Genomic DNA, 22,155 nt, shown 5'->3' on the forward strand with positions numbered 1-22,155 from the left:
CCTCCTCAAGACAAACCACATTTACTATTATTGGATGTATTTTGAGAAGACACTTTGCATTATTCTAAGGATTTTAGCTCTTGAAGGACCTCATGAAGATTTGGACTATCTGACGGTAAGAATATCAACAGGATTTCAGTGTTCCCATATTTGGTATAATTTTTCTGTCATGACACTGGGAAAACTCAACCATGCTTTTCTTTTCTTTCTTTTTTTTTTTTAAGAATTTATTTATTTATTTGACAGAGAGATATCACAAGTAGGCAGAGAGGCAGGCAGAGAGAGAGAGGTGGGGAAGCAGGCACCCTTCAGAGAGCCCGATGTAGGGCCCTATCCCAGGACCCTGAGATCATGACCTGAGCTGAAGGCAGAGGTTTAACCCACTGAGCTACCCAGGCACCCCAACTATGCTTTTCTTTGCTCTTAAATTTACCCTTTAGCTAGTACTGTTTCCCCATAAATTATTGGTCTTAAATTTCAGTTAGAGTAAGTTTATTTGCTTCAGCTCTGGAAAGATGCTTTATCAGTTGCTCAGCAACCCAAACATGTAACTATATTTTGCCTTCGTTAGACTCTTATTAAAAGTTTGAAATCTTGACATTCAGAGTAGTATGTTTCTAGGGAGGAAATGATGTTTTACAGCTGTGATCTGTAGGAATGGTTCTAAGGCTCTAGAAACTAGTATCCGCAAATGATTTTTCCAGAAGAAAGTTGTTAACATGGTGAAGAAAGCTATCATTTTGTTTCACTTTAGTTGTTTACAAGGAAGAAAACAAATAGTAATTTCTAGAGTAAGCAAAGGGAAACAATTGGGACCATGTAATGAACACTGCATTGTTTGTGAACGCCGTGTATGGAAAGCAGGTGGTGGGTATCCTTGGTGTTGAGAATTCTGTCATGGCATGTATTAAGCAATGAATATAAATGATAAAATTCCTGTGCATTAGTGATGTCGTCTAGAGTGATCTCACTATAATTTGGAAAATTTGAATAGATGTTAAAAACCAGGTCCAAAACAAAGGAAGAGCAATTCTTTTTTTTTTTCAAGATTTTAATTTATTTGACACAGAGAGAAAGAGAGATCACAAGCAGGCAGGCAGGCAGGCAGAGAGAGAGGGAGAAGCAGGCTTCCCACTGAGCAGAGAGCCTGAGGCGGGGCTTGATCCCAGGACACTGAGATCATGACCTGAGCCGAAGGCAGAGGCTTAACCCGCTGAGCCACTCAGGTGCCCCTTATTCAATAGTTCTTGACTTGTTACTAGCACATTCTCTTTACACAAGTCAGTTAGTGATCTCAGGCCCATGTCTAAGGACCTTGGCAAAGCTGTCTCTGAACAAGAAGTGAAATGCTCTTAATTCTCTGTTCAGCAACCTGCAACTAGCTGGGTCTTTCGAGAACCAGACTAACCACTGGCAGCAACTTATAATTTGTTTGCTTCAAGTATTTTCCAAAGCCAGATGGTAAATAATTAACAAGTTCTCAAGATTTGTGTTTCATGTGGTTAAAGAAAAAAGAAAAGAAAAGAAAAAAAACAAGGTAGAAAGATTGTGACTTGGTGCTTCAGTTTACACATTTAGTCGTTATAGTATTACAGGATAAATGCCCAAGAGTTGACGTTATCAATATAAATATTTAACTGATTTTTGCTTCTCCCAGAAGCTTAGCTTGTGCAAAATAACAGCATCCATCTGTAAGACCATAATTCATCTGTTAGTAGTGTTACTTTTATCTTTCTAAATTTTTAAAAATATTTATGTATTTATTTTAGAGAGAGAGTGTGTGCACGTACGCATATATGGGGAGAAGAGCAGAGGGAAAGGGAGAGAGACAGAATCCTCAAGCAGACTCCCCGCTGAGCACAGAGTCCAATGCGGGGCTCCCTCTCATGACCCTGAGATCCTGACCTCAGCCAAAATCAGCAGTCAGAGCTTAACCAACTGAGCCACCCAGGCACCCCACCTTCTAAGTGTTTTTTGAAGTCTGCTTACAAGCTTCTACCAGCCCATTTTTTGTCTTGGCTAAGACTATAGGCCTCAGTTTTCTCTTTTGCAAAATATGGAGCTTAGACTTGACAAGTGGTCTCTAGGTGGCTCCCAGTGACAGAACTCTGTGGTCCTGTTGCAACTTTTCATAGCTCTGGCTACATCTGGAAATCTCTTCGGTGGTCAGCTTCAAACTGGAGCTTTCTCTGGAAGAGCGGATCGGATCAACAGGAGCCCGAATGCCTTCATCACTGCCACCACAGTAATGAAGCCCTGGCCTTACATTCCAGCTGGGTCCACATTACCTGGTCTCAGAAGCCTCTTGATTCTATTTTCCAACAATGATGAGCTACGTAGTTAGGAGCTAAAGAGAAAGGAACCCTGGAAATATGGCTGACTGACACCAGCACCTGTGTTCTCTGGGTCTGGGCAGCAGTGAGGCTCAGCCCCTGTGGCGTTAATAGCATTTGCTGGAGGAGCCACCCCAAGGCGTCCACTCACTATCTTAAACAGGCAGCGTGTTTGTGGTGGTGGTCGTCGTGTTTTGGTGCTGTTTAATGTATGTCTGAGAATACAAATAAAAGACAGTCTTAAAGTTGACTCGGGAAGTAAGCTTTTCCCGTCGCTAGATTGCCTTCCAAGAAAAAGCCCCAGATGACAACTGCCCATCAGGCTTCAAGGCAACCAGTCCTTCTGGCGCAGGAGAAGAATGGGTTCCGGTAGAGAAGGGTCCCGGTCAAAAAGACGAAATGGAACTAGTGTATGTGAAGAATATAGCAAATGTTATTGTAGGCATATTCAGAGACAGCTGCCTTTGGGGAAAAAGAAAAGTGGAAATATGGAAAACCAGGTGAATGAAAGGATGATGTGATGACATGCTTTTGGAAAAGTGAAGAAAAGTTATGTAATTGTCATATTCTACCTGGCTCTGTACTGAGCAGTGTTTGCATGGAACATCACTGATTTGTCCAGTGAGGGATTAGACAAGGATGTAGGTAGGCTGCGATCTACCTGGCAGGGTGTCAGTAGGAAATTTCCAAAAGTGATAATCCAGGAAGTATTAGTATATTATTTAGAAACATGGGAGGAAATATGAGGGTAAGTAGAAGCATTGATACATTTGAGAACCACTTGTTTTTAACATAGGAGCTTCGCAATGACAGAAAATTTTTCACTAACAGGAACATAAATTATATTTGAGAATTAATGGGGTTTTTTTCCTTTGAGAAAGAACAACGTGATTTCTAACCTTAAACAAGTCACCTAACCTGTAAAATAAAGAACATGATGTCAGAGTAGATGACGAGACCCCCTTCTAAGACCTAATTACCCAGTTATGTTATTCTATTTACATCTAGAAAGCTGACATTAGCAAAGCATTTACTTCCTTGATCAGGCAGAGCAAGCCTTGTAGGCTCTTAGAAAGGATAACACTGTTTCTTCCATTTTTTTTTTGTAATTTACTTTAATATCCGTAATCTATTTGGATACTTTCCTTGAGAAAATGTTATATGCCTTTCCTTTTTATTTTGGTTTGAAGTTTGGCTTCAATATTATGACCAAGCCTGTGACATTTCTTTTAAAATGTCAACTCTTTAAGAACAGGGAGTAGTATTTTCTTGTCTTAATCTTTTTTTTTTTTTTTTAAAGATTTTATTTATTTATTTGACAGCGAGAGATCACAAGTAGACAGGCAGGCAGAGAGAGAGAGAGAGAGAGAGAGAAGCAGGCTCGCTGCCGAGCAGAGAGCCCGATGCGGGACTCGATCCCAGGACCCTGAGATCATGACCTGAGCCGAAGGCAGCGGTTTAACCCACTGAGCCACCCAGGCGCCCCTTGTCTTAATCTTTTTATACAGCAATGATTTTACCCACTAGGCTAGCAAATAAAAGTTCCTCATGGGGTGGCTGAACAGGGCTGTCCAACAGAGGTATAATGTGAGCTGCATTTGTAATTTAGCTTTCTCATGGTCACATTCTTTTTTAAAAAAAAGAAAACAAGTTCAATGTAAGATATTTTATGTAACCAAGATATTATCACTTTTACATTTAACCCATGTAAAATATTAGCTACTAATTATTAATTATCAAATGTTAATTACCAGTGACATTTTTCAGACAATTTCTTCAAATTCCAGTGCATATTTTATACTTCATACCTCAACAGGGATCCTAAATTTCTATCATACATTCTTGATCTGTATTTAAGTTTTAGGAAATGTACATTTAAAAAAGTAGATTCCCATACTCAAGTTGTTTCAAAATGTTTAAGTTTTCCAATAATTGAACTAAGTAATGGTTTTAAATTAAAATTTAAATCAACTAAAATTGAAAGTTCAATCCCTCAGTCATGCTTGCTACATCTCAAGTACTCAATAGCACCATGTGTCTGGTGGTTACCGTATTAATGAGCCTTCCAGAATGTTCGATAATTTCATTGAATGCTGTAGAAGAACTGATATGTTCAGTAATTTCTGTGAGTGCTTAGTGTTCAAAGAATATACATCTCCCCTAGGGGCTGAGATGGAGAGAAGGATACTTGATTCTCTCTTCAGATAGGTGGTTTTGACAAGTAGTTTTCAGGTATGTGACTACAGCTATCTTTAGGGCAAGTCGACATGAAAAGGTATGAAAGCTACTTCTGCTGAATAATTCTTTAGTAAAAAAATTAGTGGGGAGGAGTTCACGTTTTTGCTTTTGATGTTTTCTTTCCATTTATAGACCTCTTGAAGAGTAATACTTATGAAGTACTGTATGTCGCTAAGTCACAAGACAAGATAGCTAGTATTTAGAGCATCAGGGAACTATACAAAAAAGAAGGAGAAGAAGAAGAAGAAAGAGAAGAAGGAGGAGGAGAGGAAGAGAAATAAGTTTTGGCACAGTCTTAGTTTGGGTTTTCCCAGAAGCAGACTTAAAATAAGAATTTAAGTACAAGCCATTTATTTGAGAGGGGAGTCCAAGAAACACCTGTTTGGAAATGGAGACATGACAGGGAAGAAGAACCAGTAAGGGTTGTATTATTTGGCAAGTTACCACTGAGAGTCCCTAAAGCCTTATCCCACTGGAGAGCTCTGAGAAGTGTGTGGCAATGTGCCACAGAGTTCTGCAGACACAGGGAGAAAGTAGCTGAGGTACTTATACGCCAACTTCCTCAGTCATTAGTTCAAGACTGCTCTCTGGTGGTGGCAGTTCCTCCTTTCTCTGGACTACACACAGTCTGAGTGATATTTGGTAAGCAAGGGAAGCCATTTAGGCAAAGAAATGCAGAGCTGACAGTTGAAAGTCAGGACAATGTGCACTAAAATAGTATGGACCAGGGGACCTGGGGGAGGAAGTAATGGACAGCATGAATGATAGACACCCCTTAACTTACAGTGTAGAATGTATTGAGCAAAGCCTTTTGCCTCGTTGCCTCCGAGAGAGCAAGATGGGTCACCAGCAGCTCTATTGGAGCCATCCGAGGAAATTTGGCCAGAGTTCTCGTTCTTGCTGCGTCTGCTCAAACCGGCATGGTCTGATCTGGAAATATGGCCTCAATATGTGCCGCCAGTGTTTCCGTCAGTATGCGAAGGATATAGGCTTCATTAAGTTGGATTAAATGAACTTCCTTGAATGGGTCATCCAAGATACCTACCTGCAGATAACCAAGATACCTACCTTAATGCCAGCTCATTGTACGTAAAATAAAAATCCTCAAATTATGAGTGCTTTAAAGTGAATGGAATGGTCAATTGATTACAGGAATCTCCTTTTTAAAATGTGCTATTTTCTCAACGGTTCATCATAAACATATGTGGCTTACTTTTCTTTAATGTTAAAGTACTCATGCTGGAAAAAAAAATGTATTGAGCAAAGAACAGGGAGATATATTTCAGATCTGTGGAGCTTCTTCAAAATACATATGTAACTGCCCAGCCCTTCTCCCCTTCCTAGACCTGAGATCCTAATAAAACTACTGGGTTCCCCTTGCCCTGATATCTATTAATGGAGGTGTAAATACCAAGGAGGCTTATTGACTTTATCTATTTACATATTAGTCTGAAAGTACTTCATACAAATGTTTATCAGAACTCGTTGCTAGAATCTGTGGGTCTGGCCGAGGGATATGCAGTGCTTTCTACTTCTTTGGAGTTTGAGCTCTGATCCTTGAGAAGCCCATTTGCTATGCACCAAGGCTTGTCACCAAGTTCTGTCTCACTATTGCTGTATTTTCTCACTGTTTATTAATAGTTGGCCTTTCAACTGACCTTAGTATTATTTGTTGAATTTGTAGTCTGTGTCATCTTACCACAGGGAAAACTATGAGGGGATTCCCAGCTTCCTCTTAGAAACCCAAGTAGTAAACTTTAATTGCTCTTAAGAACGGGATTTTCCAATATGGACTTTTAATAAAGAGAGTTCTCACTTTTAGTTTTCAAAGATGACTAAAGATAACTTTGGAGATTACTAAAAACAAACATCAAGATAAATCAAGGAATGAGACATTTACTAATTCTGTAGTGAATTGGGAATTCCAGGTGGCTTCTGCCAATTAAGCAAGAATTGTGAGAAGAAATTCTTCATGTATATTTCCCAATTCTATGAAATCGCACATAGCAGTGTGCCATAAATGTCTACAAACTCCTTAGATCCTTAACATTGTGGGTTTTTTTTCATTGTAATTCAAAGTTCTTGGCCATGCATCGTTAAAAATCGTGTACTGGGGAATAATCGGTGTGATTTTCCCCGTAGTTCAAAGCAAAACAAAACATAAATCTATGCATTCTTTGACTATGTGACTGTTTTGAACTAAAAGGTACACAATTTTTATTTTTCACAACCTTAACAGCAATATCATATACGCCATTAATTGCTAACCCAGTTATGTTCATTTTTTTTTCCTTTGAAGATTATTTTCCTGATTATCTGCCTCAGAGTTTCCTTCTATTGATCAATGGTAGGTCAAAAGATAACCCTTCATGTTGCAGAAATGGCAACTTGCTCAGCATGGGCCTCATGGCCCCACTGTTTGGAGGGGTCCCCGGAGTATTCAGGGGATATAAGCTGGAAGCCAAGTTTGGTGTGCCTCTTCCCACCCCTGTCCTGTCTCCTGTAAGGTTTACCCTGTCTGGAATGTTTTAAATAATTATCTGATAGAGAAGGGTTGTGATAATAGCTTCTATTTATTGAGCATCCCCTATTTCTGGGTTCTTTATATGCATTATTTCATTTAATCCACACCCACCCCTTCCAATTAGATGGGTTTGCTATTAGAGTTTTGGAGATCATGAACCTAAAGCTTAAAAATGTTGTAAACCTTCCAGCTAGAAGTTATGGTGAATGATTCTGCTATTTAATTCCATCTATTAGATTACTAGGAAGGGAGAAATGCTGTAGAATTTTGGTCTGTCATCCTCTCCTATCCTATGATTCCATCAGTTTGCTTTTTAAAGATTTTTTTTTTTATTTTATTTATTTGACAGATAGAGATAACAAGTAGGGAGAGAGGCAGGCAGAGAGAGAGAGAGAGGAGGAAGCAGGCTCCCTGCCAAGCAGAGAGCCCGATGCAGGACTCAATCCCAGGACCCTGAGATCATGACCTGAACTGAAGGCAGCAGCTTAAACCACTGAGCCACCCAGGCGCCCCGCCATCAGTTTGCTTTTTAATGAGACTTATATGTATACTGGTTTTTATCCAAACTAGAATTAGATTTTATATATATATAAGCAGAAATTTCTTTAAGCAAGATTATCTGTTCTAATAAAAACAGAATTATTATACAGATGAATTATTCTGTGATTTGTTTTATTTTAGCCTGGGCTCCATGATACCATTTTTAGTCATTTAAAATTCTCACAAATACTGGAAGTAAGTTTTTTTTTTTTTTAAAGATTTTATTTATTTATTTGACACAGAGAGATCACAAGTAGGCAGAGAGGCAGGCAGAGAGAGAGAGAGAGAAGCAGGGTCCCCACGGAGCAGAGAGCCTGACGCGGGGCTCGATCCCAGGACCCCGAGATCATGACCCGAGCCGAAGGCAGCGGCTCAATCCACTGAGCCACCCAGGCGCCCCAAGGAAGTAAGTTATTTTTAAGTCTGATTTACTGAGCATGTTCAAAGAAAATGCCATAGATGGGACTATAAATAAAATACCTTACATTATATTCATCACTCCCTATACAAAATTATCCCAGATTCATAGAAAATTCTATGAATTTTCATAAATCAGGAAAAGATAGGAATTTTTTTAAAAAAGTGTGTGTCACTAATCATCTCAAGCATAGCTGAGGAACGGACATCAGTGAGTTAAGTTACTAGAGCCATTCCAAAGAAAATGAAATTGGCTGTTGTTAGTGTCTCCTTTAAACATGTTTCGACCTCATAAAAGTAGGTTGTTATTGAGCGTCTGCCTGACTATAATGGTAAATCTCCACTTAAAGGATCTGGTGCATAATTAAAATGGACTTCAGTAACCTCCAGCGTTTAACATATTTCAGGTTTTCAGCAAAGCAACCAGTCGGGGGGCGGGGGGCACATAGATCAACCAGATTTTAGCCAACAACTCAGATGAACCTTTAATATTTTGAGCTTGAGGGACTTCTGGTGGAATCATGTATGTTGATTTGCACTACAAGGTGTCTGCTTAGTTCCCAAATGATAAATTTCACACTCCTTAATTAATCCTACTGTGAATTTGTTTTTATCCTCCAAAAACTATTTTTATAGTTCAGACTAAGACTGTATTCCAGAAAACATCTTTCCCATCCCCAACAAGTGTAGTCACGCATGGGTTTCAGGAAAGGTACATGGTACGGGATAGCGCTAACCTGTCTCTGGACTAGAAGAGCCAACAACCCACGGGCGCCATTTGGAATGACCACTCATTCATGGCTTAGGATGGCCTTGGAATCATACATGCAAGGCAGTTGTAATAATTATGCTTCATGTGGACATTCTTTTCTGATATGTACACAAATGAAAACACTAAGGGTGAATGTTAATGTGAATTCAAATAAAGTAAAATTATAGACCACCCAAAAATCATATGAAAATATAATGAAGTTCAGTGACAGTGGCTTGGGATTCAGAAGACCTGGATTCTTTTGTACACACACACACACACACACACACACACACACACACACACCCCTACCTAGTTATGTCATATGGAAGCAAAGGGCAGAACACTCAAACGAAACTGTCTTTAGCAAGATAACTGTGAAACCCAAAGACATTCTGTCTTTAGGTCTGGCTTGATCAACGCTCAGATCATGTCATCACATTATTTCTGCCCTGATTTTTTCGGCTGTCCTCTGTCTGTCCCATCTCTGGTCTTCTTCCTTTAGGGTGCTAGGAATACTGCCACAGTGTAGCCTTCCAGGTGTTCCTGTTTAAGATCAGCAGAAAAAGAGGGCATATGCTTTCCTCTAACGTCAAATAAAAGTCCTGTGTGTCCTGCCTACACCTGACAAGTGATGTCACTGGTTGGGCACAGTTGCACTTACAGGATTAGGCCTTTGTAGTAGAGGGGATTGTGCTAAGAGGAGGATGGGGTGGGACAGTCCCATTTTTGTATTTAGCCGTGGTAAAACTGCAATGATTCTAATAAACCTTGACATCTATATCGTGGTTTTTATATGGCAGGCCTTGTGCTTAAGTGCTTTACTGTGAATTACCTCATTTAATAACAGGACAAGAGATTTCCCTCTGGTGGGTATTTTTTCTCAGTGACTCCTGCAGTAAGATCACTAACTGAGAATGTGGGTGGAAAGAGGCACGGGAGATTTGAGGAGAGATGTAAAGATCTGAGGTCATCATTTGGACAAAGGGAGAGCGGGTCCAAAACCCAGTAGGAGAGGCGGTGTGAGGTGTTCATTTGTGGAAAGGGGTCGTAAATTTGAAGTGGAAACAGATGACTCATGAGGTTTTTCTCTTAGCTGTGTTCACATGATAAAGGGGAGGCATAGAATAGTGCATCTCGTCGGGCACGTTCTGTGGAGAAATAGAAGAGGAAGGTAGCTAAGAGTATTTTTAGAGGATTTCTGATAACGATGGAACATGTGACCTATGCTGAGATTAGGACAAATGGGTAAGGACAGAAATGAAGCCAGGAGAGGGCTGATGGTCAGTAAGAAAATAGTAGGGGGTAGGGGGGTCTTTGGTGGGGACGTACCTGTGTAACGAGAGCTAGAAGAGTCAGGGGCATTGGGAAAGTGACACTTTGAAATAGGGATTTCAGAGATGGTGCAGTTTCCTAGTAGTGACCGGGTCCAGGGTAAGAATATGTGTCTTGAGAAAGACTAGAGAAAGAGGAAGATGAATGGGAAGAGAAGAGAGAACGACCGACAAGCCAGAGTAGTGGGCAGCTTATCCGTGTGAATACTAAAATGGCAGCCCAAGGAGGATGGATGTTATGAGCCAGAAGCTAGAGGGTGTTAAAGGGATAAACAGGAGATTGGTAGACAAGGACATGAGAGACTTCACTGGAAATGCCGGTGGAGAGAATCTCCCAAGACAAGTGGCTTTCAAAGGAGGATGGGAAGGGGCTGGGAGTAACAGTGTAGAAGGAGAAAAGCAGAGCACGGACACCAGACTGTCTTCTGGCTCTGACGTATGTGGAATGTGGTTAAATAAAAATAAATAAAAATTAAAAACACCTCTCCCCTTCACCACAGTGCAGAGAAACTGCTGTCCCTGTAAGGCAGCCAGATCAACCAAAGCTAAGAGGCAAAGGAATCAATCTAAGAAGAGATGGAAGCTAGCTACTAGGGGTTTGGTTGACGAGAGACTCAAGTCTCCAAGAGTTGTAGAAGGAGGTTTGAGAAGGAGGCTGCAGGCGGGAAATGGGAGTTGGATCAGATGATGTGCAGAGCTACGGGGACCTGGGAGAAAATTCCTGACTGAGGGGGCCTGGACTTCAGCAGTGCCTCAGGTGAAGTGGGCAGGGCCCCTGAGAGGAGGGCAAGCGGTCTGCAGAATTACAGACAGCCTGACTAATGGGAGGAGCCCTGCATGTTCTTGGGGCCACCTGAGCTTATCCATACCTCTCCATAACCTCCTGGAAGAACAGAACGAGGCCCCCTGCCTTGGTTTTTCCACAGAAAAAAATAGGACTGGGCAGAGTAGCTGATTCCACCACAGAAATAGGAACTCCCAGGCAGAGCTGATGAGCTAGCTGAGGAGAACCACCAATATTAAAGGAAATACCAAGTGGGCAGATACCGGCTGAGAAAGAGTGAGTGAAAAAATGGACCACAAATATTCAGTAAGAGAAGCTTCTAGACAGTGGAAGCTATTAAAAAAAAAAGGGGGGGGGAGCCAAAGGGTTTTTTGTTTTGTTTTTGTTTTTTAAGGAAATATTGAGTATGAAAAATTCAAACTTGAATTTTTTGATGTGGATTTCAAATAGATGAGATAAAATACAGAAGCGATACAACTAAAGACAAATTCATGAGCTGGAAGATGAGCTCGAGAGACTCTTCCACAGTCAGCCAGAACAGATAAAGAGAAATTATCAAAGACACAGTGAAATACCACTGTATACCTATTAGAAGGGCTAAAATTAAAAAAAAAAAATAGTGGTATTTCCAAGTAGTGGCAAGGATGCTGAGAAACTGGGTCACTCATGCATTGCCAGTGGGAATGTAAAATGATACAGCCACTCTGGAAAGCAATTTGGCAGTTTCTTTTAAAAACTAAACATGCAGCTACCATACAACCTAACAATTGCACTCCTCGGCGTTCATCCCAGAGAAATGAAAACTTAGATTCACACAAACATTTTTACACTAATGATTATAGCAGCTTTATTCTTAATAGTTCCAAACTGGAAATAACCCATATGTCTGACAATGAATGAACAGTTAACCTGTGGTTAAATATTCTGTAACATAGAATGCTATTCATCAGTAAAAAGGCATGAATTACTGATACATGCAACAGCTTGGATTCATGTTAAGGGTATTTTGCTGAGTAAGGGGGAAAAAGCTAATGTCAAAGTGTAAGATACTACGTGATTCCATTTATATAACATTCTAGAAGATACAGTTCTAGAGATGGAAAATAGGTAAGTAGACATCAGAGGTTAGGGAAGGGAAAGGAAAGGGAGAGGCAGTTCTTTTTGGTGACGGAATATTTCAATATTTTAATTGTGGCAGTGATAAGAATGACTCTACATGTGTGATAAAATGTTGTGGAATTTTACACAAAGACCTTTTAAAACTCTGCACATGCCCAAACTGGTGAAGTCTAAGTCCTGTAATCTGGTTAATTATATTATGCCAGTGAATTTCCTGTTTTGATAATGCACTGTAATATATGACATGCCACCACTGGGGGAAGTTGGGAGATGTGTGCATGGGACCTCTGTGCACTATATTTGCCACTGTTAGTCTATAATCATTTCAAAATAGAAGGTTTTTTGAGTGAGAGGGAAAAGTATAAAAATATAGCTAACAGAATGAATGCCACCAACAGGATAATAGGAATCTCGGGAGAGAAAAAATACTAAAGGCAATATTTGCATTAAGTATGAAGACAGATGTTTTAGACACTAAGAAAGGAATGAAATACCTCAGCTTGAAAGGCTTTGTGTACAGTAATTCCCCCTTATCTGCAGGGAACATTCTAAGATCCCCCAGGGGTACGTGAAACCATGCATAGTAACAAACCCTGTATACACTGTGTGTTTTCCTATACATAACTATGATAAAGCTTAATTTAGAAATTGGGCACAGTAAGAGAGTAACAACAGTAACTAAAAATAAAATAGAAGAATTATAACACTATACCGTAATAAAAGGCATGTGAACGTGGTCTCTCTCTCTCAAAATACCTTCTAGTACTGTACTCCTTCTTCTTCTGTGACAGCGTGAGATGACAAAATGTCTGCGTGAGGAGAGGTGAGGTGAATGACGTAGGCACTGTGATGTCGTGTTAGGCTACTGTGGACCTTTTGATGATACATCAGGAGGCTCACGGGCTTCTAGACTGAGGTTAGCTCCCTGTTGACAGAAACCACAGCTGAGGGGGCACTAGTGTGCTACCAAACTAACTGACAGTACTCATAAACAGACACAGTAACATTGAAAAGCATCAAAGACTATCCTCAAATATAAGTTCAGAAAGTTACAATGAGCAAGAATCTTGATGAGCCCAGACCTGTGCCCGCAACAGTAGTGTAAGCAGACAGAACCACCACAACTGCGTACATGCAGTTCAGCGTAGAAACTCAAAATAACGAGCAGCAACTGACAGAACTTCAGAGGAAAAACAGAGCAACAGTTAGAGGAGACATTTTAACACACCCCTTTCAGGCAATCGCGTAGATAAAAATAAGCAGAGATATGGAAAATCTGAATGTAATTAATAAACTTGATCAACGAGATGTATATATCAAAGAATAGTTTGTTTTTTTAAGATTTTTATTTATTTGACACAGAGAGAGAGACAGTGAGAGAGGGAACACAAGCAGGCAGAGTGAGAGAGGGAGAAGCAGGCTTCCTGCCAAGCAGGGAACCTGATGGGGGCTCAATCCCAGCACCCTGGGATCACGACCTGAGCCAAAGGCAGACGCTCAACAACTGAGCCACCCAGGCGCCCCCCCCCCAAAGAATAGTTTTGAATACAATGTTTCTGGATACAAACGGAACATTTAGCCCCTAAAAATGTATTAGATGATTAAGGAACAATATCAAGAGCCTGTGTTCCTTGACCATAATGAAATAATAAAACAATAATTACATATGGATAACTTTAAAAATCACATATGTTTGGAAACTAAATGTATAATACTAAATAATCCTTGGTTAAATTGAAAACTGCTTTAGAAATTTTTGATGTCTCTCAGAGAAAACTGTATTTTGCGGTTTTCTTCATAGGGAGCCAGTGTTTGTTTAGATGTGTGCTTAGATATTTTGTAACTTCTGCTGCTGTTATTTTCCATTACATTTCTGGTGAGATATTACTGGGATATAGAAAGCCCTTCATTTTTGTTGTGGATTTTGAATCTTGTGTTGAGTGAACATTCTTCTAATTTCAAAAGCTAAATTATCTTGGCTTTTCTAGATGGTCATGTGATTTGCTGAAATAATGACAGCTTACACTCTTCCTTTCCAGTATTTACACTCTAGTTTCTATGTCTCTTTATGCCGGATACCACTTCTGCTTTAACTGTTGGCTCCTCTTGGTCTTCTTCACCATTTGAATTGGGGACCCCCTAATGTGTCCTCAGTTTAATGTGCTGCTTCTGGTAGATCTTTTATCACATGAAGGAAATTTCCTGCTACTATTCCTAATAAGAATCAAGAATGGGTGCTATCCACAATGTGTGGCTTCCTTCTCTAAGAAGCTGGCCACTCCACATCTCTCTAGCCGAAGTCAGGGAAAAGGGGAGACAATCTGGGGAGCACATACGCAGTGGCAGTCATCGTCTCCATTCACATCTCAGTGGCCAATACTAATCATGTAGCCACATCTAGCTGCAAGTGAGGCAGGGACTAACACTTTTCCATGGTCAGCCTGTGCCTAGCTAACACACTAAGACTGTAGGTGAGAAAGACACCAGATCTTGAAGGATAGCTAGCCACACAAGATGATCATATACTTTGTTCCTTTCAGTCTTTGATGTATTAAAAAGCATTAATATATTTTCTAATGTTAAATCACTGGGCTCGATCCCAGGACCCCAAGATCATGACCTGAGCCATAATACTCTACATTTATATGATACTTTGTAGTTTTTAAGATCAGTTTCCACGCATTGTGTCACAAGAACAGGTGATAATCAGGAACTATTTTAAATTTTTTTTTTCTTTTTTACAGATTGAGAGAGAGAGAGAGAGAGAGAGATTACAAGTAGGCAGAGCAGCAGCCAGAGAGGGGAGGAAGCAGGCTCCCTGCCAAGCAGAGAGCCCGATACGGGGCTCGATCCCAGGACCCTGAGATCATGACCTGAGCTGAAGGCAGAGGCTTAACCCACTGAGCCACCCAGGCGCCCCAGGAACTATTTAAAAAAAAAAAAAAAAAAAAAAAAAGAGGGGCACCTGGGTGGCTCAGTCATTAGGCATCTGCCTTCGGCTCAGGTCATGATCCTGGGGTCCTGGGGTTGAGCCCCACATCTGGCTCTCTGCTCAGCGGGAGGCCTACTTCTCCCTCTCTCACTCGCCCTACTTGTGTTCCTTCTCTGTGTTTCTGTCAAATAATAAAATCTTTAAAAAAAAAAAAGATATTAAGTAAATAAATAGAAAATATCTCCAAAGGAAATACTGCAGCCTTTTCTTATTATTGCCTAAATTCTGAAAGGCCCTCTGTAGAGGATACAGAGAACTGATAAAGGATTTTTGATCACACGAACCCAGGAGAGATGGTACCACTCTCTGAGCTGTGCAGGGAGGAACGGGACTGGTGCTCTGTCCAGGGTCTAACACTCTGTTGGTGTCCTAGGCGTTGTCTTAATGCAGCGTTTAAACAACCTGGTTTTGAATTTACAAGTCATGGATTTTCTGGTTATTAAACATTTTTTAGATTCCTGCACTTCTGTTTTGATCCTTTACTATCTGCATATACCAAATTAGAAAATGGCGATTGAATGCTGTCCTGGGAAAGGGAGCGCTAAAAATCCAGAGCACCCTTGCCGTGTGGCCGCTGGATCATACGTGCGCTGGGCACACATTGTCTCGCCCGGCTGAAGAGCTTTTCCAGAATACTCCATAATTATATAATAACTATCATTCAGAAGTTTAAAATGACTTTGGGCGGAAAATAAATGGTCGGCTGACATAATTTTGCAAAAGAAGCAATCAGTATTTGAGCGAGTAGGTATCATGGTAAACACAGAATTTCCCAAATCCCAGGCAGAGCCTCTGTAGCTTTTATCTCCGCAAAACTGGCTATCTGCTAACTTCCCTTTCCCCGAGTCTCAGAGCTTCAGGTGTGTCCTAGATAAGATACTCAGGGCAGCATGTAACTCTGAGAGCACTCAGGCTTTCAGTGCGTTCTCCTCCTCCTCTCCCCTGCTTCTCTCCCTCCCTCCCTCCCACACAGCTGCAGAAGCAATTACGCTACCATTTACCTGGGGAGAAGCTGCTGGCTTCTGCCTGACACTGTGGCTGTGCATTTCAAAATGAAGCAAAGATCAGGGAGTTATCTGATTACTCACCTTGGTGCACGTGCCTCGTTTCAACATATGAGACCCTGTGGTAGCTTCTGCCCTGGATTTTGTGCATTGATAAGACTGATCAGATGATTCATCCAGATCCACTTCACTGTACTGGTTTTGGATAACCTACATACCTAAATTTACTTTCTTTCTTCTTCTTCTTTTTTTTTTTTTTTTACTTGTGAGAGACAGAACGTGAGCATGAGAGGGGAGAAGTCAGGAGAAGCAGACTCCCTGCCAAGCAGGGAGCCTGATGCGGGACTCAATCCTGAGACTCCAGGATCATGATCTGAGCCGAAGGTAGCCGCTTAATCAACTGAACCATCCAGGCGTCCCTGTACCTAAATTCTTAATGACTGTTCCTGTTGGGATAAATGCATACCCTTTACCGCGCACAGTAATCCACAGCCTAAAGCATATGGAGAAATATCCAAGAATCCCATCTATTTTTTTTTTTAACCATCATCAGCCCTAGAAATATGAATAAAGTTGAGGTCTAGATGAATAGAACTGCTCTATTGCTACTTTGACTGTTTCTCCTTCCAAGTGGCTGTTTTCTATCATGAAGGTACACCAATAGTACGAACAATGTGGGCAATGTTAACTAAGCACTTAAGTTTAAATGCTTTAAAATGGTCACTTAACTTTGCCTTACAGGAACAGAAAGTATTTTCTCAGGTCCCCAAAAATGGATGAGGAGTGATTTAAAACTTTGTGGATATCCAAAATTTGGTTGCCTATTTTTATTTATTTATTTTTGTTATACACAACTAACGAATCGTTGAACACTACATCAAAAACTAATGCTGTACTATATGTTAGCTAACCAAATTTAAATTAAAAAAATAAAGATTTTATTTATTTATTTGAGAGACGGAGAGCATGAGTGGGAGGAGGGGCAGAGGGACAAACAGACTCCCCACTGAGCACAGTGCTGGACACCACCTGGCTTGACCCCAGGACCCCGAGTTCATGACCTGAGCCAAAGTCAGATGCTTAACCCAATGAGCCACCCAAGAGCCCCTGGTTGCCTGTTTTTAAAATGTTGAGCTGGGCTTTGACTCTTCACTGTTAGGCTCTGTGGTCTTTGATGCATAAGCAGAGAGTAGGAAAAGTGTATGGAGGAGAATGAGTGAAGACAGGCCGCCAGAGAATAAAGATGTTAAAAGTTGCACAACTAATGGTGAGTGCTGTGAATTGTGTAAACCTGGCGATTCACAGACCTGTGCCCCTGGGGATAAAAATACATTATATGTTTATAAAAAAATAAGAAATAAAAGAGGAGCATTGACCAAAAAAAAAAAAAAAAGTTGCACAACTAAAGCAGCCTGCGATTGGTTCAGCGAAAGAAAGGCCAACCTTACTGTAAATCAAAGTCCAAAAGTCGATCCAATCATATCTGAGAATTTAGATTCTCAACTGCATCCTATCTGTCTCCTCTCTGCCCATCACATTGTAAGAGCGCAGTAAATATTGTTTTGTTACTAAATCACGTTCGGGTTAACATTTAAATGTAAAGCATAAAACTGTGTTTTGAGAAGCAATTTTTGATGAGTCTTGCTATCCTCTTGAGTGAAGAAGAGCTTTCTAAGCAGAGAATCAAAACTGGAAGCCATACGGGATTATATTCATAAAATTTGACTACCAAAAAATGTAAAAGCCTTCTCATGGTGGGCAAATCATCATGTATGGCATTGAACTATCGGGTCACTGTGTCGTACATCTGAAACTAATACAGCACTGTAGGTCCACAGTACTTCAATAAAAATAAATAATAAAAATGACTGAACTAGGAATGAAAACTGTAGAATGTGTGCAAGTCTGAGCATACAAAGTCTCATAAATAACCCCAAGATCCCATCCTCAAAAACCGAATTCTAGAGTCCTGAGTAGACATGATTTAAAAATATAAATAAGGAAGTAAATTAAATGAAAAATTATTATTCTACCACTACTAGAATATACTACCTATAAAATAGCTACAGCACTGGGATGGGCCTCATCAGGCCAGACTAGTCTAGTATACACATAAGATCATATTTCTGTAGAGACAAAACCTGTCAGTAGCCTTAATCCCTCAACAAAACCTCAGACCACAAGCAGCCATTAGCCAAAGTAAACATGAAAAGAGAAGGAGCATCAGAATTGTCAGTAAATTTTGCAAAATTGAAATTCAAGCCATCAGTCTCAGTAATTCCCAGAAATCACAGCCAAATCTAAATCCTCTTTGGCTTTCTGACTTTACAGCTGGCCCAATACAAAAGTTTTAGGAATTTTAAAAAAATAGGTAATTGATGTAGCACACACAGATACCTTCGTATGTAGTTAGCTTTTAAAGTATTTATTCAGTGGAATACCAGCAAGGAATTTAGAATTGCAAACTTGCATAGAGATCAAGGTCAAGTGAAAGCCCTAAGTAGCCTCTAAGAGCTTGCAGCCCTCTGAGCAGAGGTAATCTGGTAGTTCCATCCAGCAGACTGACCTCAGCCGTGAATGAGGCCAACTTGAAGCAGCTACAGCAGTGTTTAATTTTGCCCTGAATCTGCAATATCTTAATTGCAAATTTACTCTCTTTAATTAGCAATGACCCCAGGTCATGGGCTATTACCATATGGAAGGAGGGCTCACTCAGAGCTTTGTGAGCGTGAACTGGAGTGATACCAGAGAACCTACCCTGGTGAAACTAAAATCAATATTCTAGTCCAAGGATCAGCCACGGTGGCATGTTGAGTTGGTCATTTTGGAGCTGGTATCATACCAGTCCTGAAGACTCCCCGTGGAGGCTGTGCCTTGCACAGTGTCATCAAGAATAGGGACAGTGGGTGCGCCTGGGTGGCTCAGTGGGTTAAAGCCTCTGCCTTCAGCAGGTCATGATCTTAGGGTCTTGGGATCAAGCCCCCGTGGGACTCTGCTCAGCAGGGGAGCCTGCTTACCCCCTCTCTGCCTGCTGCTCTGCCTACTTGTGATCTCTCCCTCTCTGTCAAATAAATAAATAAAATCTTAAAAAAAAAAAAAAAAGGGACAATGACACAGGGTAACTTTGACCCCCCAGCATCGCTACTTTGGCTTCAGACTGTCAAGTAATGGGCATGGGGGGAGGAATATTTGAAAGTCGAGGTAAAACAATTTTGAAATTGTGCAGTCTCCATCTTCTCTCTTTGCTGAGTATGAGGAGACCCAAGCTGTTTATGTTGAATTCGATAAAATAAGTAGGAAATAGTTCTGAGGCCATGATATTAATGTTTACAAATCATTAGAGTTTGTCAAGAAACCCATTTGGAGTTACTTTGGGTACTCAAGGTAGGAGAAAACTGCCTTAGAAATGATAGAGATCTGTATTTGAGGATTCCTGGTGTCGCGAGGGGGAAGGCACAGAATTGGGCATCTTACCCTTCTCCTACGGGGTAGAAGGTGCCTCTTCCCCTCCTTGGGGGTCTGTGAAGTGCCCCAGAGAACTGTAAACTGGGCTAGGTGGGAAGGGTCATGAATTCCGTTTAGGTTCTTTTCTCACATACAAGGTAGCTGCAGGAGGTTGAGAATTTGACTCCTTTTCTAGCTGTGAGATCTTCGAATTGGAGCCGGCTGTTAGGTCTGGCATAGAATTGTCAAAAGTAGGGTCATTATTTGGCTATGCATCACTTTGTCTAGACATTTCACTATGATTTTCTCCCTCTCTCTCTCTTCTCACCTTACCCTTGTTACCCCCTCCTTGTCCCTGTCACAACAGGTGTAGAAGACATCGTGGCAATAATGATTCCTGAGCCAAAAGGGAAGGAGATAGTAAGCCTGCTGGAAAGGAACGTCACAGTGACCATGTACATCACCATTGGAACCCGGAACTTGCAGAAATACGTGAGCCGCACTTCGGTTGTGTTTGTCTCCATCTCCTTCATCGTCCTGATGATCATATCCCTCGCATGGCTGGTCTTTTATTATATCCAGAGGTTTCGATATGCAAATGCCAGGGACAGGAACCAGGTGAGTAGCAAGAAGTTTTTTAAAAATTAAAAATTATTTTAAAAGTAATACATATTGCCATATAAACCTCGGAAATCACAGAAAATACCAAGATAAAACCAAAATTACCTGGTATCCCCCCGCTCAAGATAATCATTGTTACCATTTGTCACATAGTTTTTCAGCTCTTTCTAAAAACACATTTTGATGTTTTACTAGTATTGTTCCGTAACATAAGGTGCTTTGTCCCACATTCCTGTTGTTCATTTTGTGGATAGTTATTTATTTAGGCAAGTAAAAAAGGGAGGAAGGGGAGTGAGCTGAGATTGTGGTAATATGCAGCATCGTGTGGGAAGAGCCAGGATTTTCTGGCGAATGGAAGAAGAAAAGGAGATAAAAAAGTAAAAGCTGTTTTAAGAGTGCTGTGAAATGTGTAAGCCTGATGATTCACAGACCTGTACCCCTGGGGCATATAATACCTTATATGTTAATATAAATAAATAAATAAATAAAATTAATCAGTATCGTAAACTAGTAAAAAAAAGAAGAAATTAATTTTGGAATGGATAATGTATGCATATGGTATAAAATGCAAAAGGTATAAAATGGTGTGCAGTTAAAAGTAATTGCCTTCCTATGTCCGTCTCTCAGTTATCCAGCCATCTTCCTGGACTATCTTCTCTTCCAAGAATATTTTATGTGCTTACAAACACGTATTTTTAAACAAATGGTAGCACCCTTAACTCTGTACCTTTATTTCTCACTTCTTGGAATTATTCATCTCCACACTCAATCCAAGCTACCATCTCATTTTTAATGACTGTATGACATTTCATTTCCAGCATATTTCACATTTATTAAACCAGTTTCTCTTACCAACCAAAAAAAAAAAAAGGAAAGAAAAGAAAACAACAAAAAACACATGTGATACTGAGCACATCTGTGAGTATACCCCTAAGGTAAATTCTGGAAGTTTAATAGATAGGGCATTGAGGTGGGGGGGGGTGTGTGTATAAAATGATGATAGATACTGTGCAAAGTCTGCCAAAAAGGTTGAATCATCACATTTTTCTAATCACAAATAGTGTTGGATATCTTTTCAAGTAAAATAGAAAAAGTGAATTTTTTTCTCTGGAATGCCTGCTTATATTGTCTGACCAATTTTTGGTTGAATTGTTGGTCATTTTCTCACTAATGTGTGTGAGTCAAAGAAATTGAAGAGAAGACTATTAGTCAAAGGACTTAACTGACATAAGATTTAATATTATCTTCCAAATTTGTCATTGCCTTTGATTTTTTTTTGCCATGCAGAAATTCGGGGGTTTTAGATAACTGAATTTATCCTTTTATATAACTCCCAAGTTTTGTATAATAAGATCTTCTACAGACCAAGACTATAGAAAAACATTCTCTCATATTTCCATCCACTACCACTACTTTTTATTTAATTTTTATGATTAAGTCTTTAATCTACAGAGAACTTACCTTAGTATAAAGAATCAAGTAGAAAGCCAGCATTATATTTTTCAGATGGCCTACCTACCAGATTTTATAACTGGTATTTATTCAATAATTAATCTTCTCCCCCGCTCATATGCAGTATCTCCATTCAGCATGTATTAAATACCAATATGAATTTGTTCTATTTCTGTGCCCTCAGACTTCTGAATCTATCTATTCAGACTTCAGTACCATACTATTTTGAGTACTTTGGCACTATAATATTGTCTCATATCTATTTATGCTAACATTCCTTTATTGTTCTACCCTTACTTTTTAATGTCTATTTTTATATAAATTTTGAGTCACTTTTATCTGTTTTTTAAGTTTATAGAATAATTTGTAACTTATATTGTTGAATCTCCCTTTGTATATGTTTGCCCTTTACTCAATGATTCTTTTTGTCCCCTGCTAGCATTTTTTAATATTCTTATTTAATCACACACTTTTATATATTTATTCCTAAGTATTTAAATGAAATTTAAATGAAATTTAAAATGAAATTTATAATAGCAACACAATGAAATTATCCTTTTTCCTTTTATAGGAAGGACTTTGACTTTTGTATTTTTATTCTG

General features: G+C 39.9%; 2 protein-coding genes across 2 annotated transcripts in view; both read left to right on the forward strand.

Annotated features, from left to right (window-relative positions):
- Window positions 1-22,155, forward strand: part of RNF150 (ring finger protein 150) — a 274,139-nt gene that overhangs the window by 139,336 nt on the left and 112,648 nt on the right. Inside the window, exon 2 of the mRNA XM_045997796.1 lies at window positions 19,848-20,098. Within this exon, the coding sequence (XP_045853752.1) occupies window positions 19,848-20,098 (251 nt within the window). The remainder of the gene's footprint in view (window positions 1-19,847; window positions 20,099-22,155) is intronic.
- On the forward strand, window positions 4,762-5,683 carry LOC123937171 (40S ribosomal protein S29-like). The gene is made up of 2 exons (XM_045997797.1): window positions 4,762-4,766; window positions 5,406-5,683. The coding sequence occupies exon 2, from the start codon at window positions 5,410-5,412 to the stop codon at window positions 5,578-5,580; it is 171 nt and encodes a 56-aa protein (XP_045853753.1). The 5' UTR covers window positions 4,762-4,766; window positions 5,406-5,409; the 3' UTR covers window positions 5,581-5,683.

This window comes from Meles meles, chromosome 2 (genome assembly GCF_922984935.1).
Source record: "Meles meles chromosome 2, mMelMel3.1 paternal haplotype, whole genome shotgun sequence".
Classification (NCBI taxonomy): domain Eukaryota; kingdom Metazoa; phylum Chordata; class Mammalia; order Carnivora; family Mustelidae; genus Meles; species Meles meles.